The sequence below is a fragment of the Malania oleifera genome, chromosome 6 (genome assembly GCF_029873635.1).
Source record: "Malania oleifera isolate guangnan ecotype guangnan chromosome 6, ASM2987363v1, whole genome shotgun sequence".
In the NCBI taxonomy this organism is placed as follows: Eukaryota; Viridiplantae; Streptophyta; class Magnoliopsida; order Santalales; family Ximeniaceae; genus Malania; species Malania oleifera.
In genome coordinates this window covers 86,495,131-86,515,975 of record NC_080422.1, presented here as the reverse complement: position 1 = coordinate 86,515,975, position 20,845 = coordinate 86,495,131, and the positions used below count along the sequence as shown (strand labels likewise).

At 38.5% G+C, this 20,845-nt stretch overlaps 1 protein-coding gene across 1 annotated transcript in view; it reads left to right on the top strand.

Moving 5' to 3' along the window:
* The first annotated feature begins 3,141 nt into the window (after positions 1 to 3,141).
* The window catches only part of LOC131158040 (uncharacterized), a 65,081-nt gene continuing 47,377 nt past the window's right edge, over positions 3,142 to 20,845 (top strand). Inside the window, exons 1-5 of the mRNA XM_058112592.1 lie at positions 3,142 to 3,477; positions 3,586 to 3,635; positions 11,970 to 12,030; positions 13,548 to 13,643; positions 13,725 to 13,874. Coding sequence (XP_057968575.1) covers positions 3,313 to 3,477; positions 3,586 to 3,635; positions 11,970 to 12,030; positions 13,548 to 13,643; positions 13,725 to 13,874 — 522 coding nt within the window. The 5' untranslated portion in view covers positions 3,142 to 3,312. The remainder of the gene's footprint in view (positions 3,478 to 3,585; positions 3,636 to 11,969; positions 12,031 to 13,547; positions 13,644 to 13,724; positions 13,875 to 20,845) is intronic.

Sequence of the window (20,845 nt, the reverse complement as noted above, 5' to 3'; positions counted from 1 at the left end):
TCAGTTAACCTTTAAAATAGAGGACCAATTTGATCAATTAATAATTCAATTTAAATTATTCCTACCAATCACCTTTACATTTGATTTTTGGCACATGTTTAACCTTTTATTTTCTTTCCTTTTAGGTTCAAAATTACAGATTTAAAGATTGTTGGCCCACCTCTTGCTCTTTTTCCTTTTTATTGTATTTTTCTTTTTTTTTTGTTATGTAAAATTTGAATCTTTGCATTTCCCTTTTCCCTGTATTTTTTTTTTCATTTTTTTCTATATTTTATTTATTTATTTTTTCATGAAATAAATAAAATGCTATTTATTTATATTATATAAGGATTCAGACTGTTTTGGGTGTCTACACCATATCTTTCTAGTTTTTTTTTTTAATAAAAGAGGGTGACACCTTCATTTATTTATTAATATACATTCACTTTTGGCGGAGGAATATTGTGGTTATAAGATAAAACAAAAGGAAGAATATAGAAAAACCCTAAAAAAAAAAACCAACACCAGCAACCAACCAAATTAGGACAACAAAATTAAAATATAACTAATAAAGAAAATAAAAACATAAACACAATCAAAATCAAAATAAACAAAAAAAAAAAAATACCAAGCAAAACTCTAGAGATGAACTAACGACGAACGAAAACGAAATCTCACCTATCCATCCGAAAAATATCTTTCAGATAACGTGGTAGAAGGTGCTGTTTTTCGCAAAATACATTGTTTCCCATTTTTCCTTCTTTAATAAGAAAATCAGCTGCACCATTGTCTTCCCTATATTGATGCATCATCATATCTTTCTAGTTACAAAAAACTATTTATATTATTTATAAATCATTTTATACTATTATGCACTTAAAGTCATAATTACTTTATAACGAATAAAACATGTTAATTTTTTTTTAAAACAATAAACTTATTAAGAATAATAATGATATAACATGCGATATCAACTCTACTCTTTATATATATAAGTAATTTATTAAATTTACTAATAATTTTAGATTTAATTATTATGACAAAAACAATTGCATGAAATTAGTTAGTACAAATCTTTAATTACACTAAATAAAAGTATAAGAACTAAAATTGATTTTATTCAATAATATATGAACTAACTTAGGATTTCACTCAATTAAAATTAACTTAATTTGTATATAAAATAAAGAGCATCCTAGGCCATAAAGTTATTGCTTTAAGAGAGTAGGAGTCATCACATACACTCAATTTTTCTCCTATTTTTATGCATGAAGGCTGTTATCTTGGATTGAATCCATGAATAATTGGTCACAAAAAAGCATCCTTACCATTCATTCAAGATTACCCCCAGGTGTGGTTCAAGTGATAGTGCGGGCTGCGGGAGTGCCTCTCACGAGGTCAGGTATTCAAACCCTCTCGGTCTCGTTTCCGCTCCTGGACTCCTGAATTTACCCTCCCTTTGGAGTTGTGGGGTCAACTTCAAGGGGCGCAGGATTAGTCACGTGTACCGTAAAATGGACGCGTGGATACCTGGTGCGTAATCCAAAAAAAAAAAAAGATCACCCTATTTGTATGTAAAATAATTTTGTATTAATTAATTAATATTTTGCGCATTTATGAGGTGGATGATAAGATATATATTAAATAGAGGTCTATTGAGTTAGGTTTGCACAGCAAAAGGCAGCTTGATTTTTAGGGTTAATTTTATTTTGCCACTATAATTTTGGGTCAGTTTCAATCTATACCCTAATTTTAAATTAACTATCAATTACTCTCACCATTTAATTATAATGGTTTAAGGATTTAACTTTTTTCCCAAATTTTGAGATCATTATTTTAATGTCCTCCCAAGCTATAGTATTTTAAATATCAATAATATTAAAATCGAGCACTAGGATGGGTGGCCTGGAAAGTCATTGTGTTGCACCCATCCCTTTTAAAAATAATTTGCCCTTACGAGCATGGCGCGATGGAAAGACATCAGCACGTAAGAATGAGCATCGGAGATTCAATTTCAGATAGATACACTCACAGAACTAGCGGTACATGTGGATGGTGAGAGTTTACTTTGTGAGCTAGCGAAAACTGTGGATGGTGAGAGTTCTTTGTGAGCTAGTGGGGATCGTGGATGGTAATGGAGATGTGTCCCGGGGTCGGGTTGGTCAAACGTCCAACTGATGCACGAAAGGCGTGTCCACATCCGGACTTTACCCTGATTAGCGAGACCTAAGCGCGGAACTGATCCTTAAGTTTGGTGTCACACCAGGAGGTCTGAAGGGCTCGTTGGTGGCTGGAGTTTCTATGTAATAAAAAAAATAAAAAAAATATTAAAATCGACCCAATTTTACTTGTAAATTAATAATCTTGGCCTAAAAAAATAAAATTGATTTAATTATATTGAATTATAAATATATACAATATGATGAAATATTACTTAAAAGGGATATTAAAAATTATCTCGACTTTGAAAAACAAAGCGGAATTGAATCATTTAGACCATTAACTAAGATTTTAATTATAGTTTTATTACTGATGAACAATTTGACAATTATTTTAAAATTAAAATTTATATTACTTAATTTAAAGCTTAAAAAAGTTAAAAATGATCCTAAGCTTTTCGGGAAAAAAAAAGAATTTAAACCTATTTTCCACCTCACGATCCCTATAGCACACAGATTGGCAAGGCGGTAACGGTTGGTCTGTACAGTACTCTTCAACATGTAATTATCATTGTTTATCATTAGATTTTAATTTAAATTATATATATAAATTAATATGATTACTTAATTATGAATCAATAAGTTAATCTAGATTACTTAATTGTGGTTAATTGATAGGTGTAATTTGCATCATGATGGTTTGTTAGAGTTACTGAGCTACTAAGCTACTAAGTTAGTTGGAATTAGGAACAAATAGAAAAGGTCCAATAAGACCAATACATTCTGAGTTATCTAAATTATTTAACAGATTTAATTTTATTAAAATTATAAAAATATTATAAAAAAATAAAAATGTCCAATAGATTCTCAAGAATCATTGTGAAAAGTAATTCTTGAATATTTAAAAAATCAGTTAAAAATAAAAAAAATCGCAATCGAATCATTGAATGTTCGGTTCTCCATGAGTTAATAAATTTAGTTCGATCTTGATTTGGGTTCGGTTTTTGGTTTGACTATTGGTGAAACCCAACCGAACCGATTACACCCCTCCCATAAGCACTAGCCAAGGCGACGTCGTTTCATTGTTTCATCAACCCCGACCCACGAACCCGTTTCGCTTGAGGATATCAGTGGAATTGTTCTGTGTTGGGCAAGAGACAGACTCAGTGGAGCCATGGCCATGGCATCTCCCGCATCACCTCCTCCTCGCTCGTTCCTCATCAGTCCTCCCAAAGTCCCGCTGGAGCTCCACGCCACCAACCGAGACAAACTCCTCAAATCTCTCCGTCACCACCTGACCCTCTCTTCTCGTCCCCTCCATGGATTCGTCCTTCTTCAGGTGCTCCCTCCGCACTCCTACCCAATCCTTCGTTTATTCATCCTCGATCGTCGATTCTTATTGTTACTTAATTTTTTATTTTTTATTTTTTTGCTTTTTGTTCTTCAGGGAGGCGAGGAAGAAACGCGATATTGCACCGACCACGTCGACGTCTTCAGGTACTGAATTACTTGAGTATTTAGCTCCCGTTGTTCGATTTGCTAGTCAAACATTCTTAATTTTGCATTATATATATATATATATATATATTATTTGATTGATTAGCCAGAGTCATCCATTTCATTAATGCTTGCTTACACTACGTCTGGGATGCGAATGAAAGTGGAATTCGTTTCATTACATATGGAATTTATTTGCGAATGAACTCCCGTGTTTGCCTTTGTATACATTGAACAATTTGAACGGTAGGATTCAACTGAGTTCTCACATTTGGAACAGATGAAAATAGAATTCAATTATTTATTTTTCTAAATGCCGCTAGCTGGCTTATAGAAAATAAACAGATGAAAAGGAGGATTCTAATTGCATTTTCTCATGTTTATGACCTATTATATTTTTATTTTAATTCAAATTTGTTATTTTTCATCTATATTATTAGATATTAATTTAATAGTATGCGTTTGTTGGATATCGTTTTTGTTTTCTGTTTTCTGTTTTTTGTTTTTGTTTTTGTTCAGTCAAAAAGCATATTATGAAAATGTATTTATTTGTGAGTTTTCTGTTTCTATCATTCTTTTTCAGCTGTTTGCAAAAAAATCCAAATTTTAGATTTTATGATTTTCAATTATTTTAACAACTTCTTGTCAGAATATCTTAATATCCCAAATTAACTCTTGTTTGATTAAATCATTTATTTTGTACATAATTTTAATTATAATTAAAATAAAATAATTATATGAATTTAAAATATAATTAAAGTTAAAGTGTCCATAAATTTTCATTTTTTTTTTTTTTTTTACAAAAAAAAAGCCATTTTACAAAATATGTTTTCATTTTTCATTTTTGATGTACAATAGATTATTCTTGTAAAATGAACGTTTAAATATAATAATTAAGTAAAATAATTGTCATTTTTATTAGAGTATTTTTTATTTCTATTATTTTATACTTCTATTATTTTAATAATATTTTTTAATTGTTATTTAAAGGATGAAATTGAGCTTTCTAATCAAGTTTTTAAATTGTTTGTCTTAGAAATATCAATTGAACACCAAATTAGTTTCTGATTTTTAGTTTTTGGTTTTGGATTTCTATTAGGCTATATATTGTTCTCTCTCTCTCTCTCTCTCTCTCTCTCTCTCTCTCTCTCTCTCTCTATTATGTTTTAGTGAATTGGGGCATCTGATGAAAGATATATGCAGTCTATGCAGATATTTGGTTTTTTTGTACTCCGCATGCATCTTATTTTTTGAGAGCACACTGGTGTTTATAAAGTAAACTTGATCATTGTGATTAAACATGTGGGAACTGGAGTTTGATGATCTTAGTTTAAATTTGAAGTTCACCTTCTGTTTTCTGAGGTTGTTATGCAATCATGTACAAATACATGTGTGTGCGCACCCACAGATGGACACATGTGCGAATCTTTTATCATTTTTTTTCCTCTTTTTTTTTTTATAAATTATTATTTCCATTTCTCTGATTGATGTGGGACTGTGGGCAAGATTTATTGTTAGTAAGAGTCTTTATCTACACATGTAGAAAGGGAGTTCCACGAATTTGGTGTATACTTTTTGTTTTTTTTTTTCCCAAAAAATACCAGTGTATAACTATTGGTTGAATGGCAAAGCCAATGTGTCACGGTTCGCCTCTTTTCACACCTTTGTGAAGGGCCGTGCAGCGCTAGCTAAAGCACTCTTGCTTAACTAGCCAGCCTATCGTTTACCAACATTCATCCACAAAGCACTTTCATTAACATTCATTCAGATAACAGCCGAAATAATAATCAGTTCATGAAAGCAGTGGCAACCAAGTAGTAAACATTGAAGCAAACGTAATTCATTAACAAATCCTCCGTTAACATGTTGTACTTAGCGAGGGAGGCAAGTAGGCTAAGCACGTTGACAATTGCTAGTGAGTTTTACAATGATTGATGAACACTCACTCTCCCCTAAAGAGCTTTCTGGGCTATTCTCACTCTGACACTAGGAAACATCAAAGTGACCGAGGAGTCATACTGCCTTATTTGACTTACAATGAAATAAATACTGGAAAATAACCCTACACTAATATTTACATGATGGAAACCCATCCCAAACACACGAGGCAAGCGGTCACAGGCAAGCAAAATGCCCTGAACAAGCTTAGCTCGTGACATTCTCCCCCACTTATGCGGTCGACGTCCTTGTAGACTTTGACGCTAGGTACACTTTGACTTCGTCTACGAACGGTTGCATGTCTTCCGCAGAAACCTAGCTAATTTCTTCGTTACCAAGGCCTTTCCACTTTACTAAGAATTCTTGCCGCTTCTTCCTTGAGGATGTGAACTCTCTGTTTGTAAGGATCTCTTCTACTTCACGTTTGTCAGGTTGTACTGTACTCACTTCTGCTCTGGCTGATTGATTTCTGCTTAGATCGTCGGTGTCAGCGTTGTACGGCTTGAGGCAGCTGATGTGAAACACAGGATGCACTTTCATCCAAGTCGGAGGGTCGATTTTGTAGGAGACCTTCCCGACTTTGGCCAAGATGGGGACTGGTCCTTCATATTTGCGAAGTAGTCTCCTATCTCGTCCTCGTAGTGACCTGACTTGTTCAGGATTGAGCTTAACAAGCACTAAGTCACCTACGTTGAAGTGCTGCGGTCTTCTCCCCTGATCTGCCCACTTCTTCATCCGCTTAGTAGCTTTCTCGAGGTAGGCTCGGGCAATCTCAGCATTCCGTTTCCATTCTTTGGTAAAGACGTACGCCCTGGGACTCTTTCCTCTGTACGACTCATCCACTGTGTGAGGTAACAGCGGCTGCTGGCCTGTAACAAGCTCAAAAGGACTTTTGTTGGTTGTGGAGCACTTTTGGGCATTGAAACAGAACTGAGCCACATTAAGTAGTTGCACGCAATTCTTCTGGTTGGCGTTGACAAAGTGGCGCAAGTACTCTTCAAGTAGCCCATTGAATCTCTCCATCTGTCCATCTGTCTGTGGGTGATAACTCGAAGAGATTTCTAGTTGTGAATCGAGGATTCTGAAAAGTTCTGTCCAGAAGTTGCTGGTGAATCTTGAGTCTCGGTCACTAACAATGTCATGGGGAACACCCCAATATTTCACAATGTTCTTAAAAAACAACTGTGCTATCTCCTCTGCCGAACAGTACTTCCGTGCGGCTATGAATGTACCATACTTCGAAAACCTGTCTATAATAACAAGTATAGACCCTGCGTCTCCCACTCTGGGCAGGTTGGTGATGAAGTCCAATGAGACACTTTCCCACGGTTTGGACGGTACTGGTAGGGGCTCCAACAGCCCAGCAGTTTTCTTCCGCTCAACCTTGTCTTGTTGGCAAGTGAGACAAGTTCGGGTATAATCAACCACATCATCAAGCATGTGCGGCCAACAGTACTCCCGCTTCAGTAAGGCCAAAGTGCGCTGCCATCCAGGATGTCCGGCCCACATGGTATCATGACATTCCTTCAACAATGTCTTCCTCAGATCACCTGCTCGTGGCACAAAGAGCCGGTTACCATGGGTTATCAGCAATCCATCTTCCATCCAAAACTGTCGTGCCTTCCCTTCTTCGGTAAGTTTCATTAAGTTCTGCACAACTGGATCTTTGGCTAAGTTCTCTTTGATGTGCTCCTGCATCATTGTGGTAACAGTACTTGAAGTCAGATGTGTTACCATTTGTAAGGCCGCCAGTTCGGCTTTTCTACTCAGTGCATCTGCGACTTGGTTCAATCGGCCCACCTTGTGCTCAAATGAGAAATCAAATTTTGCCAAGAATTCTTGCCATCGGCCCTGCTTGGGTGTCAACTTTGGCTGTGTGAAGAAATGACTAACACCTGAATTATCTGTTTTCACCACAAGCCTTGCCCCAAGTAAGTAATGCCTCCACACACGGAGACAATGTATCACCGCTAGCATCTCCTTCTCTTGAGCTGTGTACTTCCGCTCCGCTTCACTAAGCTTACGACTTTTGTACGCAACAGGGTGTCCCTCCCGTACCAAGACTCCTCCAAGGGCGAAGTCTGATGCATCTGTTTGTACCTCGAAGGGTTTCATGACATCCGGAAGAGCCAGAACCGGATCTCTCATCATGGCATCCTTCAAGTCATCAAAGGCTACCTGGCACTCCTCTGTCCAGTTCCACCCATGACCCTTCTTTAGTAGTTCTGTCATAGGGGCCGTTCTCCGTGAATACCCCTCTACGAACTTCTTGTAGTAGTTGGCAAGGCTAAGAAAGGAATGCAACTCTTTCACTGTTGTTGGGATCTTCCATTCTTGAATTGCCCTTACCTTCTCCATATCCATTCTTATATGACCTTGGTCAATCACATAACCAAGGAATTTGATGCTTTTCTGAGCGAAAGAGCACTTCTCTTTCTTCACATATAGACTGTTCCCCTTCAGCCTATCGAACACCTTCCGCAGATGCTCTTTATGTTCCTCCAGAGTGGAACTATAGACAACAATATCATCCAGGTACACCACGACAAACTTGTCAAGGTACTCACGGAAAACCTGGTTCATCAAGGTACAGAATGTTACAGGTGCATTCGTCAACCCGAACGGCATCACCAAGAATTCATATGCCCCATACCGTGTCACACAAGTAGTTTTCGGCTCATCCCCATCAGCAATTCTCACCTAATAGTAACTTGACCTCAAGTCAAGTTTAGTGAAGTACTTGATGTGACTCAACTGATCTAATAAATCAGCAATCAACGGAATAGGATACTTGTTGCGCACTGTCACCTTGTTGAGCGCGCGGTAGTCTACACACATCCGCAGGCTCCCATCATGTTTCTTCTGAAACAGCACCGGTGCTCCAAATGGTGCTTTGGAAGGGCGAACATATCCCGCTTCCAATAATTCATCAAGTTGCTTCCTCAATTCTGCTAACTCTGGAGGCGCCATCCAATATGGCCCTTTTGCAGGTGGTTTCACTCCTGGAAACAACTCGATCTCATGCTCCACACCCCGTAGTGGATGTAACTTGTGAGGCAACTTATCCGGCATCACCTCCTTGTACTCATCCAACACCGCTTGGATGGTTGTAGGCACCAGCTTTTTGCCTACTTCTTTATCTACCACCACCATGGCTAGATATGTCTGCTCTCCCTTCCTCAAACATTTTTTGAGTTGCATGGCTGAAAGGAACTTCCCATCGTCTCCTTTCGTTGCAACAACTTGCATTATGCACGGGTGATCTCCCATCAGGCATAGGGAACCAGCCGAAGGCATCAGCACTGCCTTCGTTCCCCTTAGGAACTCCATTCCCACAATGACTGGAAAGCCATCCAATGGCACTGCTGTGAAATTCACATGACCTTCCCACTGCTCAAGCTTCACAGTAACTTGCTTGGCTACTCCCAGAGTAGGTTGGGCTACAGAATTAACTGCTTTCATGCGTCCTGTATCCTTCTCTAAGGATAAGTTGAGTCTCCAAGCTTCTGGTTGCGAAACAAAGTTATGGGTAGCCCCGGTATCCACCATAGCGCGGGTGCTCTTCCCATTGATTCTCAAGTCCACAACATTAGCCCTCTGGCTCGTGTAACCTTTGGGGCTTTCGCCTGCTTTTCCAATGCGCTCACCTGCCGCATTGCACCCATCCTCGGGGTCTCATCTTCTTCCCCATCATCTTCAACTGCCTGTTCGGCAATGAAAGCCTGTAAAGCATTAAGTGATGCCTTGTGAGGGCACTCAAAGACTCTATGAGGACCTCGACACAAGAAACACTCAAGTTTACCCTTTCCCTTGGGTGTGTTGAACCCTCGAGACGACGAAACTTCCTTTGAGGTTGATGCTTTATAGTCGGCTCCCCCACTCTTGGGTTTGCCTTTCTTGAAAGACTTTCCATTGTTTCCCTCTCCGCCAGATCCTTTGGACGAAGTGGTTTTCTCCCCAGCGTAGTCAGTCAAGCGTTCTGCAGCAGCTTGTGCAGTAGGCAAGTCTTGAACTCTTTGTCTATGAAATTCAGTCCTTGCCCACGGTTTCATCCCCTCAAGAAAATAGAACAACTTGTCCTTCTCCGACATATCTCGAATATCCAACATTAAAGCAGAAAATTGTTTCACATATTCGCTGATCGACCCTGTATGCTTGAGATCTCTCAGTTTTCTCCTTGCATTATACTCAACATTTTCAGGAAAGAATTGGGCCTTGAACTCTCTCTTCAAGTCTGCCCAACTATCAATTACACAGTTTCCATTCTCAATGTCATAGTACTTAGCACGCCACCACAGTTTGGCGTCACCCACCAAGTACATGGTTGCAGTATCCACTTTCGCCTGTTCTGAGGGTATCCTCACAGCGCGAAAATACTGTTCCATATCAAACAAGAAGTTCTCTAACTCCTTAGCGTCACGGGCACCCCCATACGTCCTGGGTACTGGCACCTTGATCTTGCTGACTCCTGGAGTGTTGGAGTTCCCCATAGCAAGAACCATCAGATTCACCTTTGCATCCAGATCAGCCATCCGGGCCTGCAAAGTTTCCACAGTGTGGTGAAAGTCCTTTGACATTTCACTTGTCAAACTTGCTTGATGTTGCTGTGATCCCATCACCTCATCAACAAGTCCCCTTAGTTGGGCCATCTCGTTGGCCATATTGTTGGTTGTCTCTTCAACCTGTGCTTCCCGTGCCCTAAGTCTTTCAGCATTGTTTGGTGCCATGGTCAATTACCAAAGCTTCCAAAATCCCACAACGAAGGTAACTGAATTCTCGTAGCAACTGAGCCTTGGCTCTGATACCAAATGTCACGGTCTGCCTCTTTTCACACCGTTGTGAAGGGCCGTGCGGCGCTAGCTAAAGCACTCTTGCTTAACTAGCCAGCCTATCGTTTACCAACATTCATCCACAAAGCACTTTCATTAACATTCATTCAGATAGCATCGGAAATAATAATCAATTCATGAAAGCCGTGGCAACCAAGCAGTAAACATTGAAGCAAACATAATTTATTAACAAATCCTCCATTGACATGTTGTACTTAGCGAGGGAGGCAAGTAGGCTAAGCACGTTGACAATTGCTAGTGAGTTTTACAATGATTGATGAACACTTACCCTCCCCTAAAGAGCTTTCTGGGCTATTCTCACTCTGGCACTAGGAAACATCAAAGTGACCGAGGAGTCATACTGCCTTATTTGGCTTACAATGAAATAAATATTGGAAAATAACCCTACACTAGTATTTACATGATGGAAACCCATCCCAAACACACGAGGCAAGCGGTCACAGGCAAGCATAATGCCCTGAACAAGCTTAGCTCGTGACAAATGCAACGTAACAAATATTAGACACACTATGGCAAACCCCTTTCTACTTATAAACTAACACATAAATATTCCCAGACTTAAGTGATAACAAGCCCATATCTACAACTCTTTCTTTGGTGTTCCCCAACAACACCCCCCCCCCCCCAAAAACATCATAATATATACCTATAAAAATTCTAAATTTTAATTTAAAAATTACTGTTACTTGACTGTATTTTATTTTTACCAGCAACATAGCAGGACTGAATTAAAGACATAGAAAGAATTAATTTGATTTTAAAAATAAATAAAAATAGAAATTTTAAAAACAATTAGTTACATGAAAAATAATTGAAGATATATTATACATGCAATTGTGTGTGTTCGATGGCTATTATACTATAAACGTGAAAACACTTTGTTATCAGAGCATAAATAACTAATAATTTGTGAAAGTCTGGCAACTTGTTTGCAATTCTGTGTGACAAGAGAAGGAGTCTTCATGATAATTGGTGTTCAAGTTGTCTTTTCCAAATTACTTTTCATTTCAAGTTGAGACTCTTCTGTGGGATTGATGCCAATGTGGGGTTAGTATTGATACTATGTGCATGTTACTTTTATGCTGCATAAATAGAAAAATTCTGATTAATATCTTTGGCAGTGGTATAGGTTTGAATCTAGGAATTTTTTTTTGGTTGCCTACCATAAATGGGGTTGAGGCTGCCTAGTGCCTACTGTCCAACCTTCCTATGCTTTAAGCTGTAGTTTCGTGCACTAGGTCTATATTTTTTTCTCCGAATTTGTTTATTTGATAAAAAGTAATTTACTATTTGATCTTGAGAGTTGGGATAAGTCTTTGTTGTCATTTTTGTAATTGTGACTTTAGTGATGAATATCTTCATTTTGGTGTCATTGACCAAAATAGTAAGCACTGAATTGATATATTAATTACCTACTTAGCATTGAAATGCTGATTTTATTTACTGAGCATTGTTGTTACTGTGTGTGGAATGCAGCTTTGATAAATTCTCGTCATTGAAAAGGCTTTTCGAAGTGATGATAAACTAATACTTGATTTGATTATAGGCAGGAAAGTTATTTTGCTTACTTGTTTGGAGTGAGAGAGCCTGGCTTCTATGGAGCTATTGTAAGTTCATTGTGGAGCTATTGTGAGTCATTTGCATATGGAACGTACCATTTTTTTTTATGAATAAAGTTTTTATTTTTTACATGTTTATTTATTTGGTTGAAACTGTATTAAGCTGCATGCTGTTTTGCTGTGGTAAAGCACACAATCTGCTAACTTTTGTAGCAGAACTTTCCTGTTGACTGAAATGAGTTTTTCATAACAGTGATTTTCTTCGGAAACAGTTCTCTTAAATTTTTGAATCTGTTATTTTAACAGTGAGCAATATGGTCAGGACCTTATTCAACTTGATAACTGAATATATATATATATATATATATATATATTTTATCCGCAAAACTTGACAACAGAATATAAACCTTTGAGGCCTGGTGGTTGCCATTGAGCTTCTTTTTTTAGTGACATGTCCAATCATTTTAGTAGTGTATTGAGCATTTGAGCTAGTGGTTGCTGTGGAATTGCTTCAGGATGATAGTTCACATCCATCTAACCATTTTGTATTTTAAATAGGATTTTTATGGTCAGGGGCCTATTAAACTTGATAACAAAATATAAACCTTGAAGTCAACTGAGCTTCTTTTTTAGTGGTGTGGCCAAACAATTTAGTGATGTGTTGAGCTTTTCATTGGTGTTGGACTGCTTTTGGATGATAGTTTGCGTCCATCCAGCCACTTTGCATTTAAAATAGAAATTATACTGAAATTTGTCTTTTTAAATGCTAAGGAATCAATTTCATTATCAATCATGCTCGTGTTTTTTCCTGTATCATTTGGAGTACTCATGGGAATTATTGGTCACCTATAAATTTTAAACTGCTGCACCTCTGCTACTTCTCTAAGCAGTTCCTGAAAAAGGATAAAATATCAATTTAAGCTTCAACAGCAGCTAGGTATAGAAGGAGATTATTAGCATTTTGCTTATGTATAACTTCTAATAGCAGTTAACAAAGTCCATGATATCAGCGAAGGTATTAATTCCACAACTTTGACTATCAAGCACAGATTGGTTGAAATTGAAGCCTTATAGGAAAAATTCCTTGGTTTCTAAACTATGATGAGATTGGTATAGTTCCCTTCATTGATATACTATTACATTTGGATGAAACCTATTTTGATTCAAATGTTTCTTATTTATTCGGGTCAAAATGGAAGAATTTGAGTAGAAGATATGCATATTGGTTTTGTTATTTGGAGCCCCACTTGGGGGGTGGGGGTTGGGCAGGTACTCGATTCAAATTCTGTTCACAAAGACTTCAAAAAGTTCTCAATCATCTAATCCCCACCATTTGGTGACATACTGATTCATTGTACTTTAGTTGGGTTAGGTTTTGCTGAATGAGTTACTGCAGTGTATCAGACTATTATCAGTGAAAGTTTTGGTTTTTGGTTTGCTTAAGTCTAAGATGATTAAGAAACACCAACTTATGAATAAGATGAAGACTTGTTCTTAAATTGTTCTGCCTATTCAATTTTCTAAAATTTTGGAATTTGATGTGTTTTGTTGTTTCATTTTTGAAGGACATTGCAACTGGGGACTCAATTCTGTTTGCTCCCAGGTTGCCTGCTGAGTATGCTGTTTGGTTGGGAGAAATAAAGCCATTATCTTACTTTGAGGTGGCCCTGCTGTGATATATTCTGCTTTCTCACGTCAATGTGCAGTGTATGTCAGCTCATTTATGCTTGCTTCTCTTGTAGGAAAGATACAGGGTTAGCATGGTTTTCTACACTGATGAGATTGTGAGAGTTCTGCACAAACAATATCAGGGATCAGGGGAACCTTTGTTGTTTCTTCTGCATGGGCTCAACACTGATAGCAAAAAATTCTCAAAACCAGCAGAGTTTGAGGTGCTTACAAATAAAATTTTCTCACCCTTTCAATCATTTGTATGCCTTACAAAGGGAGCATTTCCTTTTTCTTGTTTATTTACCTTTTAGTTTTTTATAATTTTGTGAGTGCAAAAATTAGACTATGCAGGATTATGCTTATTTCATGGGTAAATTATATTTACACTCTGTCAAGTCTCCCCTAATTGCACCGACAGTCCCTTCAATTTCAAAACTGCATTGACACCACTTTTCAATCCTTTCCGCCTATTTCCACTAGTGAAAAAAACAAAATGACACTTGTGGCCTCATCATGGAGTACTGCCTATGGGTTATTCTGGGTTCATATTCTACACAGATTTATAAATTAGGGATTTTATATAAGTTTGGGATGTTTACTTATTTCATTAACTTTCTGTTGCTTGGGGGTTATTTTCTGATTTTTGATTATTTGGGGGTTATTTTGTAAGTTCTAATAGTTTGATCTTTACAATTTCTTATATGCTGATGATGTAAGAATAAGCTGCTTTTGGATGACTAATTGAGTCTCACATTATCCTCTCTAACGACAGTCTTCTGTCCTCTCTCTCTCACGTCTGATTCTCTTCCTCCCACTCCTCATTTCTCTTGTTCCTTCCTCTTTCTTCTTCCTCATCCTCCTTGTTTTGTCTTTCTCTTCTCCTCTTTTCTATTTACTCTTATCTTCTCTCTCTAATCTGTCTGTGTCTCTATCTCTCCTCTCTCTGTTGCTGTCTTACATTAATTGGTATCAGAGCCTCTGTTCCACCCATGAATCCCTCTGTTGCTGCCACTGTAGTGGCTCCCATCACTACCCACCCATCTGCAGCCCAGGCCATCTCATCTACTGGTTCAATCCTCACTTCACTCCAACCATCAGCCCTCCAGAAACCCTCCCCTGAAATCAAAACTCTAATCCTTTTCCCTTTGGCAAAACCCCAGGAAAAAATCCCGAACCATTTTCCCTTCTAGCAAAACCCTGCAGAAGTAAAAACTTAACCCTCTTCCTCTTTTGCAGCACCTACCCACCTCCCACCCTCCCCAAACAGAACAACCCTGATCCTTTCCCCTTCAGCAAAGTCCCCTGAAATCAAAACTTTAACTTGAGCGAATCAGTAAAGAACTGCAGAATTTTTTATTTTTTTATTTTTTTTGGAGATAACAAAAGGATATATTTCATTGATATGAGGAGAAGTTACAGAGGAGAAAAAACTTCTCCCTTCAAAATTCTGGAAAAATCCAGAAAAAAAAAATTGACTGATAAAACAAAAACTGGAAACAACATAATAATCAGAGCTGACGATTCCTCCATTCTCGCTGAACCTAAGAAAAACTAGTCCCTTAAAGCGACCAAAACCAACACACCATAAAGAAGCCACTTAGTGAACCTTCTCCCAAACCAGCTGCCTTTATTTTCTCCATGAAAAATTCTGTGCATAATGCTCCAACCATAATCCCCTCGAGACTGCAAAAATTCTGCATTTCCAAAGTGCAACCCTCTCCTTCCTTCTACGAAACCCTCAAAAGAAGTAGAAAACAATTCCTCAACTGACGGCAGGTAGACCCAAGATTCTCCTATCATAACAAATAAATTATTCCATATTCTCCAAGTATAGTCACAGTGCAAAAATAGATGACAGTTGTTCAATAAGGACAACAAGGAGGAAAGTTCCACAATTCTCTATCGCTAAAAGATCTTCTGAAATGAAAGTTCTATGAAACTAGAGGGCTACCTAAGTCAATCACAAAGAAAGAAGCCATACTATCTTGTCCTGAGTTCAAATGAAAGAGACGAGGAAAAGATGTGGTTAGAATATCAGTCCCCAACCATGTGTCTTTCCAAAATTGAATATGAGAACCCATCTCAACCAAAAATTTAATGTGAGGTATAAACAAGGGGGATAAATTTGAAATTTGAAATTTGAAATTTGAGAAATGGATCTCCATGGGCTCTCTGATGAACATCACAAACTAACATTGGTATCTCACCATTCTTACCCACTCCATACTTGCTTCTAATCGCATTATGCCAAAAGGAGTGATCTTCTAGGGAAAAATGCCATTACCACTTAGCTAAAAGGGCGATTTTTTTAGACACAAAATTTCCAAGATGCAACCCTCTATTAAATTTAGACCTACAAACTTCATCCCACCTTACTAATGATCCCTAAAACCCCCGACTTTGGAATACAAGAAATCCATCATTATTTTGTCAATCTTCGTAGAAATCCCCATTGGAATCCTGAAAACAAACAAATAATATAATAGGATACTAGATAAGCAGACCTAGATGAGGATGGTTCCCCTAAGGAAAAAAGAGCCCCCTCCCAATTGTCAAGCCTCTTAGCCACTCTCCACTACCATATTCCAAAAATACGCACATCTAGAATTTTCCTTCAACAAGACCCATAGATAAGTCAGAGGCCACTCCAAAATATTACACCCCACAACAGAAGACTGCTCCCTAATTTGATCAACAGGCACATTAATTATTTTGAGGATACCCAGAACACAACTGAAAGAAGGGTCGTGATCTTCTGAAAAGAAAAATGGTATCATCTGCGAACTGAAGATGAGAAACCATCCCCTTATCCACAACCCTATCCACCATTCTACTCAACACATCAGCTACTAAGATGAATAGGAAATGAGAAAGTGGATCACCCTTTTTAATGCCTCTTATGCTCTAAACCAGGACTTAGGTTCCCCATTCACTACTAATGAGAACCACACATTAGACAAACAACCCCCTAACCACCCGTGACAATGCTCACCAATGCTCACAAAAAATTTATCCAAAAAAACTCCAACTAATTCTATCATAGGCCTTCTCAAAATCCAATTTAATAATGAAACCCATCTTCTTCCTCCTATGAATATCCTCCACCACCTCATTAGCCACCAAAATAGTATCCACAATTTGTCTTCCCCCCACAAAGGCACTCTGAGTTTGAGAAATAGACTTGTCCAGTACTGCACTCAGCCTATTATCTAGAACTTTGGTGATGATCTTATAGACAGTAGAGACTAGATTAATAGGTATAAAGTCCTCTACCTTAATGGATCTAGATTTCTTAGGAATGAGGGTAATAAATGTGGAATTAATGCTCTTGCTCAACCTTCCGTTCCCATGAAATTCGGTAAAAACTTTAAGCAAGTCATCCTTTCTAATATCTCAGCAGTCCCGAAAGGAGGCCAAATTAAAGCCATTTGGATTTGGAGCCTTATCCTTGTCCATCCGGAAAACTATCCCCCTCACCTCCTCCTCATCAAAAGGTCTCTGTAACGAAAACATCTGATCTCTAGAAATGGGATTCCACTCTAACCCATCAACTGTTGGTCCCCAAGTCTCCTCCTTACAACAGAGGTTTTAGAAGCAATCCTTGTTTTTTTTTTTTAAATATCAGCAAAGAGAAATTATATAAAATTAGGCATCAAGGGGATGCCACCCAAGTACAAAGAAACAATGAGAAAGAAACACCCCTTACTGAAAAGTATCAAGAAAATCAAGGATTACAAAGGGGTCCCTTTTAACTAGCCTAGAATGCCAGCTGGAGATTATAGCAATTCAATGGTTCATGACAGCCTGAATAGGAGAGATAATTGTCCCTTTCAGAAGCAATCCTATTAGGATCGTTAATAATTGTCCCTGCCCCACCTCCAGCTCCCTAATCAAAATTTTCCTCATCTTACCATTGGCAAGACTATGGAAGAAACCAGTGCTACAATCACCTTCTATGAGACATTTGAATTTAGTTTTTTGCCTCCAGCTTCTCATTTCCTTAAAATCACCTCTTCGAGCTCATTCTTTAGAGAGATCTTTTTAGCCTTTCCACTCTCCGAGAGATTTGTCTCCTCTTTCTTTTTATCCAAAGTTCCAACTCACCAAGGATTCTGGATTTTCTAACTCTAGCATCACCAAACACCTCCTTATTCCATGATTTTAGCTTCTCCTTTAAATGTTTCAACTTCCTCATAACCCCAAAACCTTTCCAACCCTTCCCTATATCCTCTCCCCAAGATCTTCTCACTAATTTCTTATGAGAAGCATGATCCAAACACACATTCTCGAACTTAAAAGGAGTGGGACCCCAAGATACCCTACTTGATTATAGTAGAATGGGAAAGTGATCAAAAGTAGGCAGATCTCTAAGGCCACACTCCCATACCAATAGGTCAAAATGCAGCATACTAGCAATAGCTCTACCTCTTGCTCTCTCTCTCTCTATCTCTTTCCCCTCCTTTTTAATTCTCCCCAAAAAATCTCACCATGTTAAAATTCCCATCCACTACCCTCTCGCTCTTTTCCCCCCTTCTTTATTCTCCCCAAAAAATCTCACCATGCTAAAATTCGCACCCACTACCCACCTAGGAGAACAAAACCCAAAAACAAAATAAAGCTCATCCTAAAATGCACTCTTGAAAGCAGGCCTAGGTGTACCTTACACTGAGGAAACCTGCCATTGACCCCTCCCTTTCACTTTGACAAGAGAGGGAAAAGAAGCCCACTAAAATATCCACTTTAGAAATAGACCGAGAGTCACACATGATAAGAACACAACCTGAAGCACCACAAGATGGTAAGAAGTCCCACTCCCTGCACCAACCATCCCAAATCTCCGGTTTAGTTTCCTGAATCAAGACAATGTTCGGGGAGTACTTAGACAACACTTCCTTTATAAGACTCCTCTTCCTAACCCCCTAAATCTCACATTCCAGCTGATAATCTTCATAACTTAACATGCTTGCCACCCTTCCAAATCTCTGGTTTAGTTTCCTGAATCAAGACAATGTTTGGGGAGTACTTAGACAACACTTCCTTTATAAGACTCCTCTTCCTAACTCCCCCTAAATCTCACATTCCAATTGATAATCTTCATAAATTAACATGCTTGCCACCCTTTCCGTGGCCCTTACCACCCCCATAATTAATAGAAGAGACCAATTTCTTTTTAACTCTTTTTGAACTCTCTCTCTCTCTCTCTCTTAGGTTCTGGGACCCAGACCCTACCTCACCTCCTTAACTAAGAGATCCAGTAGTTTCAAGCCTAAATCTTCTAGGAGTTTATGAGAGAGTCGTAAGTCTCTCTCACTTTCCTCAAAGCTAACCCCACAGCCCTCTCCAGTACAAGGAACCTCCCTTTGGCATAAAGTATTAGAAACAATAGCTGTCTAAGAGGGAAGGGGAAGAATACCATTACTAGTTTAAGAGGAAAAAGGATCCCTAGAAGAAGCATCTATCTTTTCAAAAATATTCAACACCCCCCCCCCCCCCCCCCCAAACAATAGGAGAATCAAGCTCAAGGTTGGACAGAAAAGAACCCTTTTTGTTGAAGGCAATCAAATGGTCTGAAAAGTGATTATCAAAATCTTTACCTTCCTGTTTACACTCAGGATTCCGATGTTGACATTCTTGCTCCATTTGCTGTGAGGTGTTACTGCATATTCATTCTGTCCCGATCAATTCAAACTAGCATTACCAAACTCTCCTTCTAATAGTTGAAAGCTGATCAGCTAAAAGTTCCTTCTCAGATTAAAAAATGCTGCTGAAATCATCCTACTCGTCATACAAAGAATTAAATATGTTTTCTCTTCAAAATTAGTCTTCTGATTCTCCTTTGAAACTGATTTTAAAGGAGAAGATTGAAGATTTGAATTATGATTGGGTTCCTGCAAATCAGTCTGAGAGTTTCTGATAGAGTGTGAGTTATCATCCCTACTATGAGAGGTACCAACAATATCTGAACAATTCCCATCTAGCCTGTCTTCCTTTTTGTTTGCTGCATCCTTCTGCTTGGTGTTGCTGATCAGCCCATCGAGACCCTGCATTCCTTTCTCTACATCCTCAGGTCTGGTAAACTCCATGTTGTCAGTTGAAGCACACCTGCTGGCCTCATTAGGGGGAGAGCCAACCCACATTAATTTTGACTCATTAAGCCCAACTGACTTGGGCCTGTGGATATTAGGCCCACTCATTTTCAGCCCTTTAAACCTATTCTGAATCATAGATGTTGAAAAATATCTCTCAGTGGTAATTCCTTTAATTGAAGGAACTGAATTAATAAATAAATCCTCTGAATCCCTGTGATTCCGGACTTCGGCATTCACTTCCTTGGTATCCTTCTTTGCCGGAGTAGCCCTGACATTTTCGGCGAAAGAGAGGCTTGCTGGAGGTTCATCTAGCTTCCTGTCTGTTTCCCCTCCCTTTGTAAGTTTTGAGACCCACAGTCTAGACATCTTAGTCTCCCCTCGAAGCTATTATTTGGTCTTGCTCATCTTCAACAATTCCAGCAAAGCTACAAGAAAGGATTTCAACCCATATGTTTTTCCCCTTTTGGAGTTCTTATGTCCAACCACCTCCCTCCACTAATCTTCTTCTTTAACAGGATAAAATTACCCCTCTTATTTGAAAGAGGCCTAAAGCTGATCGCCCTTCCTTTCTCTGAGAGGGATTGAACTCCTCTAGCCACCTCTACTCGTCCCAGCCCTTTGAAAAGAACTCCCATCACCTTCGTCACCCATATAAAGTCTTCTTTCTTCAGCACAATGAAGTATGCCACCCAGCTTATTAAGTGATATGAAATGTCAAGCAATCTATCCAAATCAAGCTGAACACCTTCCTATCTATTTTTACAGAGGAAAACTCTACCATCTCTGAACCCCAAGCGTCAAGTTTGACTTAACCTGCGAAAGAATGAAGAAAAGAGGGCTCTGGTGTGAGGCGAGAAGAAATATGGGAATTTTCAGGATCTAGGGCTTCAAATTATTGATCCTGTGCCACTCTGAAAGCCAAGGAGGACTTGCCGAATGAGAACGTGAGTGTCTGAAGAGAGACAAAAATAAGTTTCAAGTGCTGTAGGTTGTTGGTACTGTGGTTTGAATCTGGATTAGGGTATCAATGGAAGGGGGAATATGTTCAGGAGAAGAGGGTGTAACAGTGGACGACCACTCTGGGTAAAAGATGAGCTAGCGAG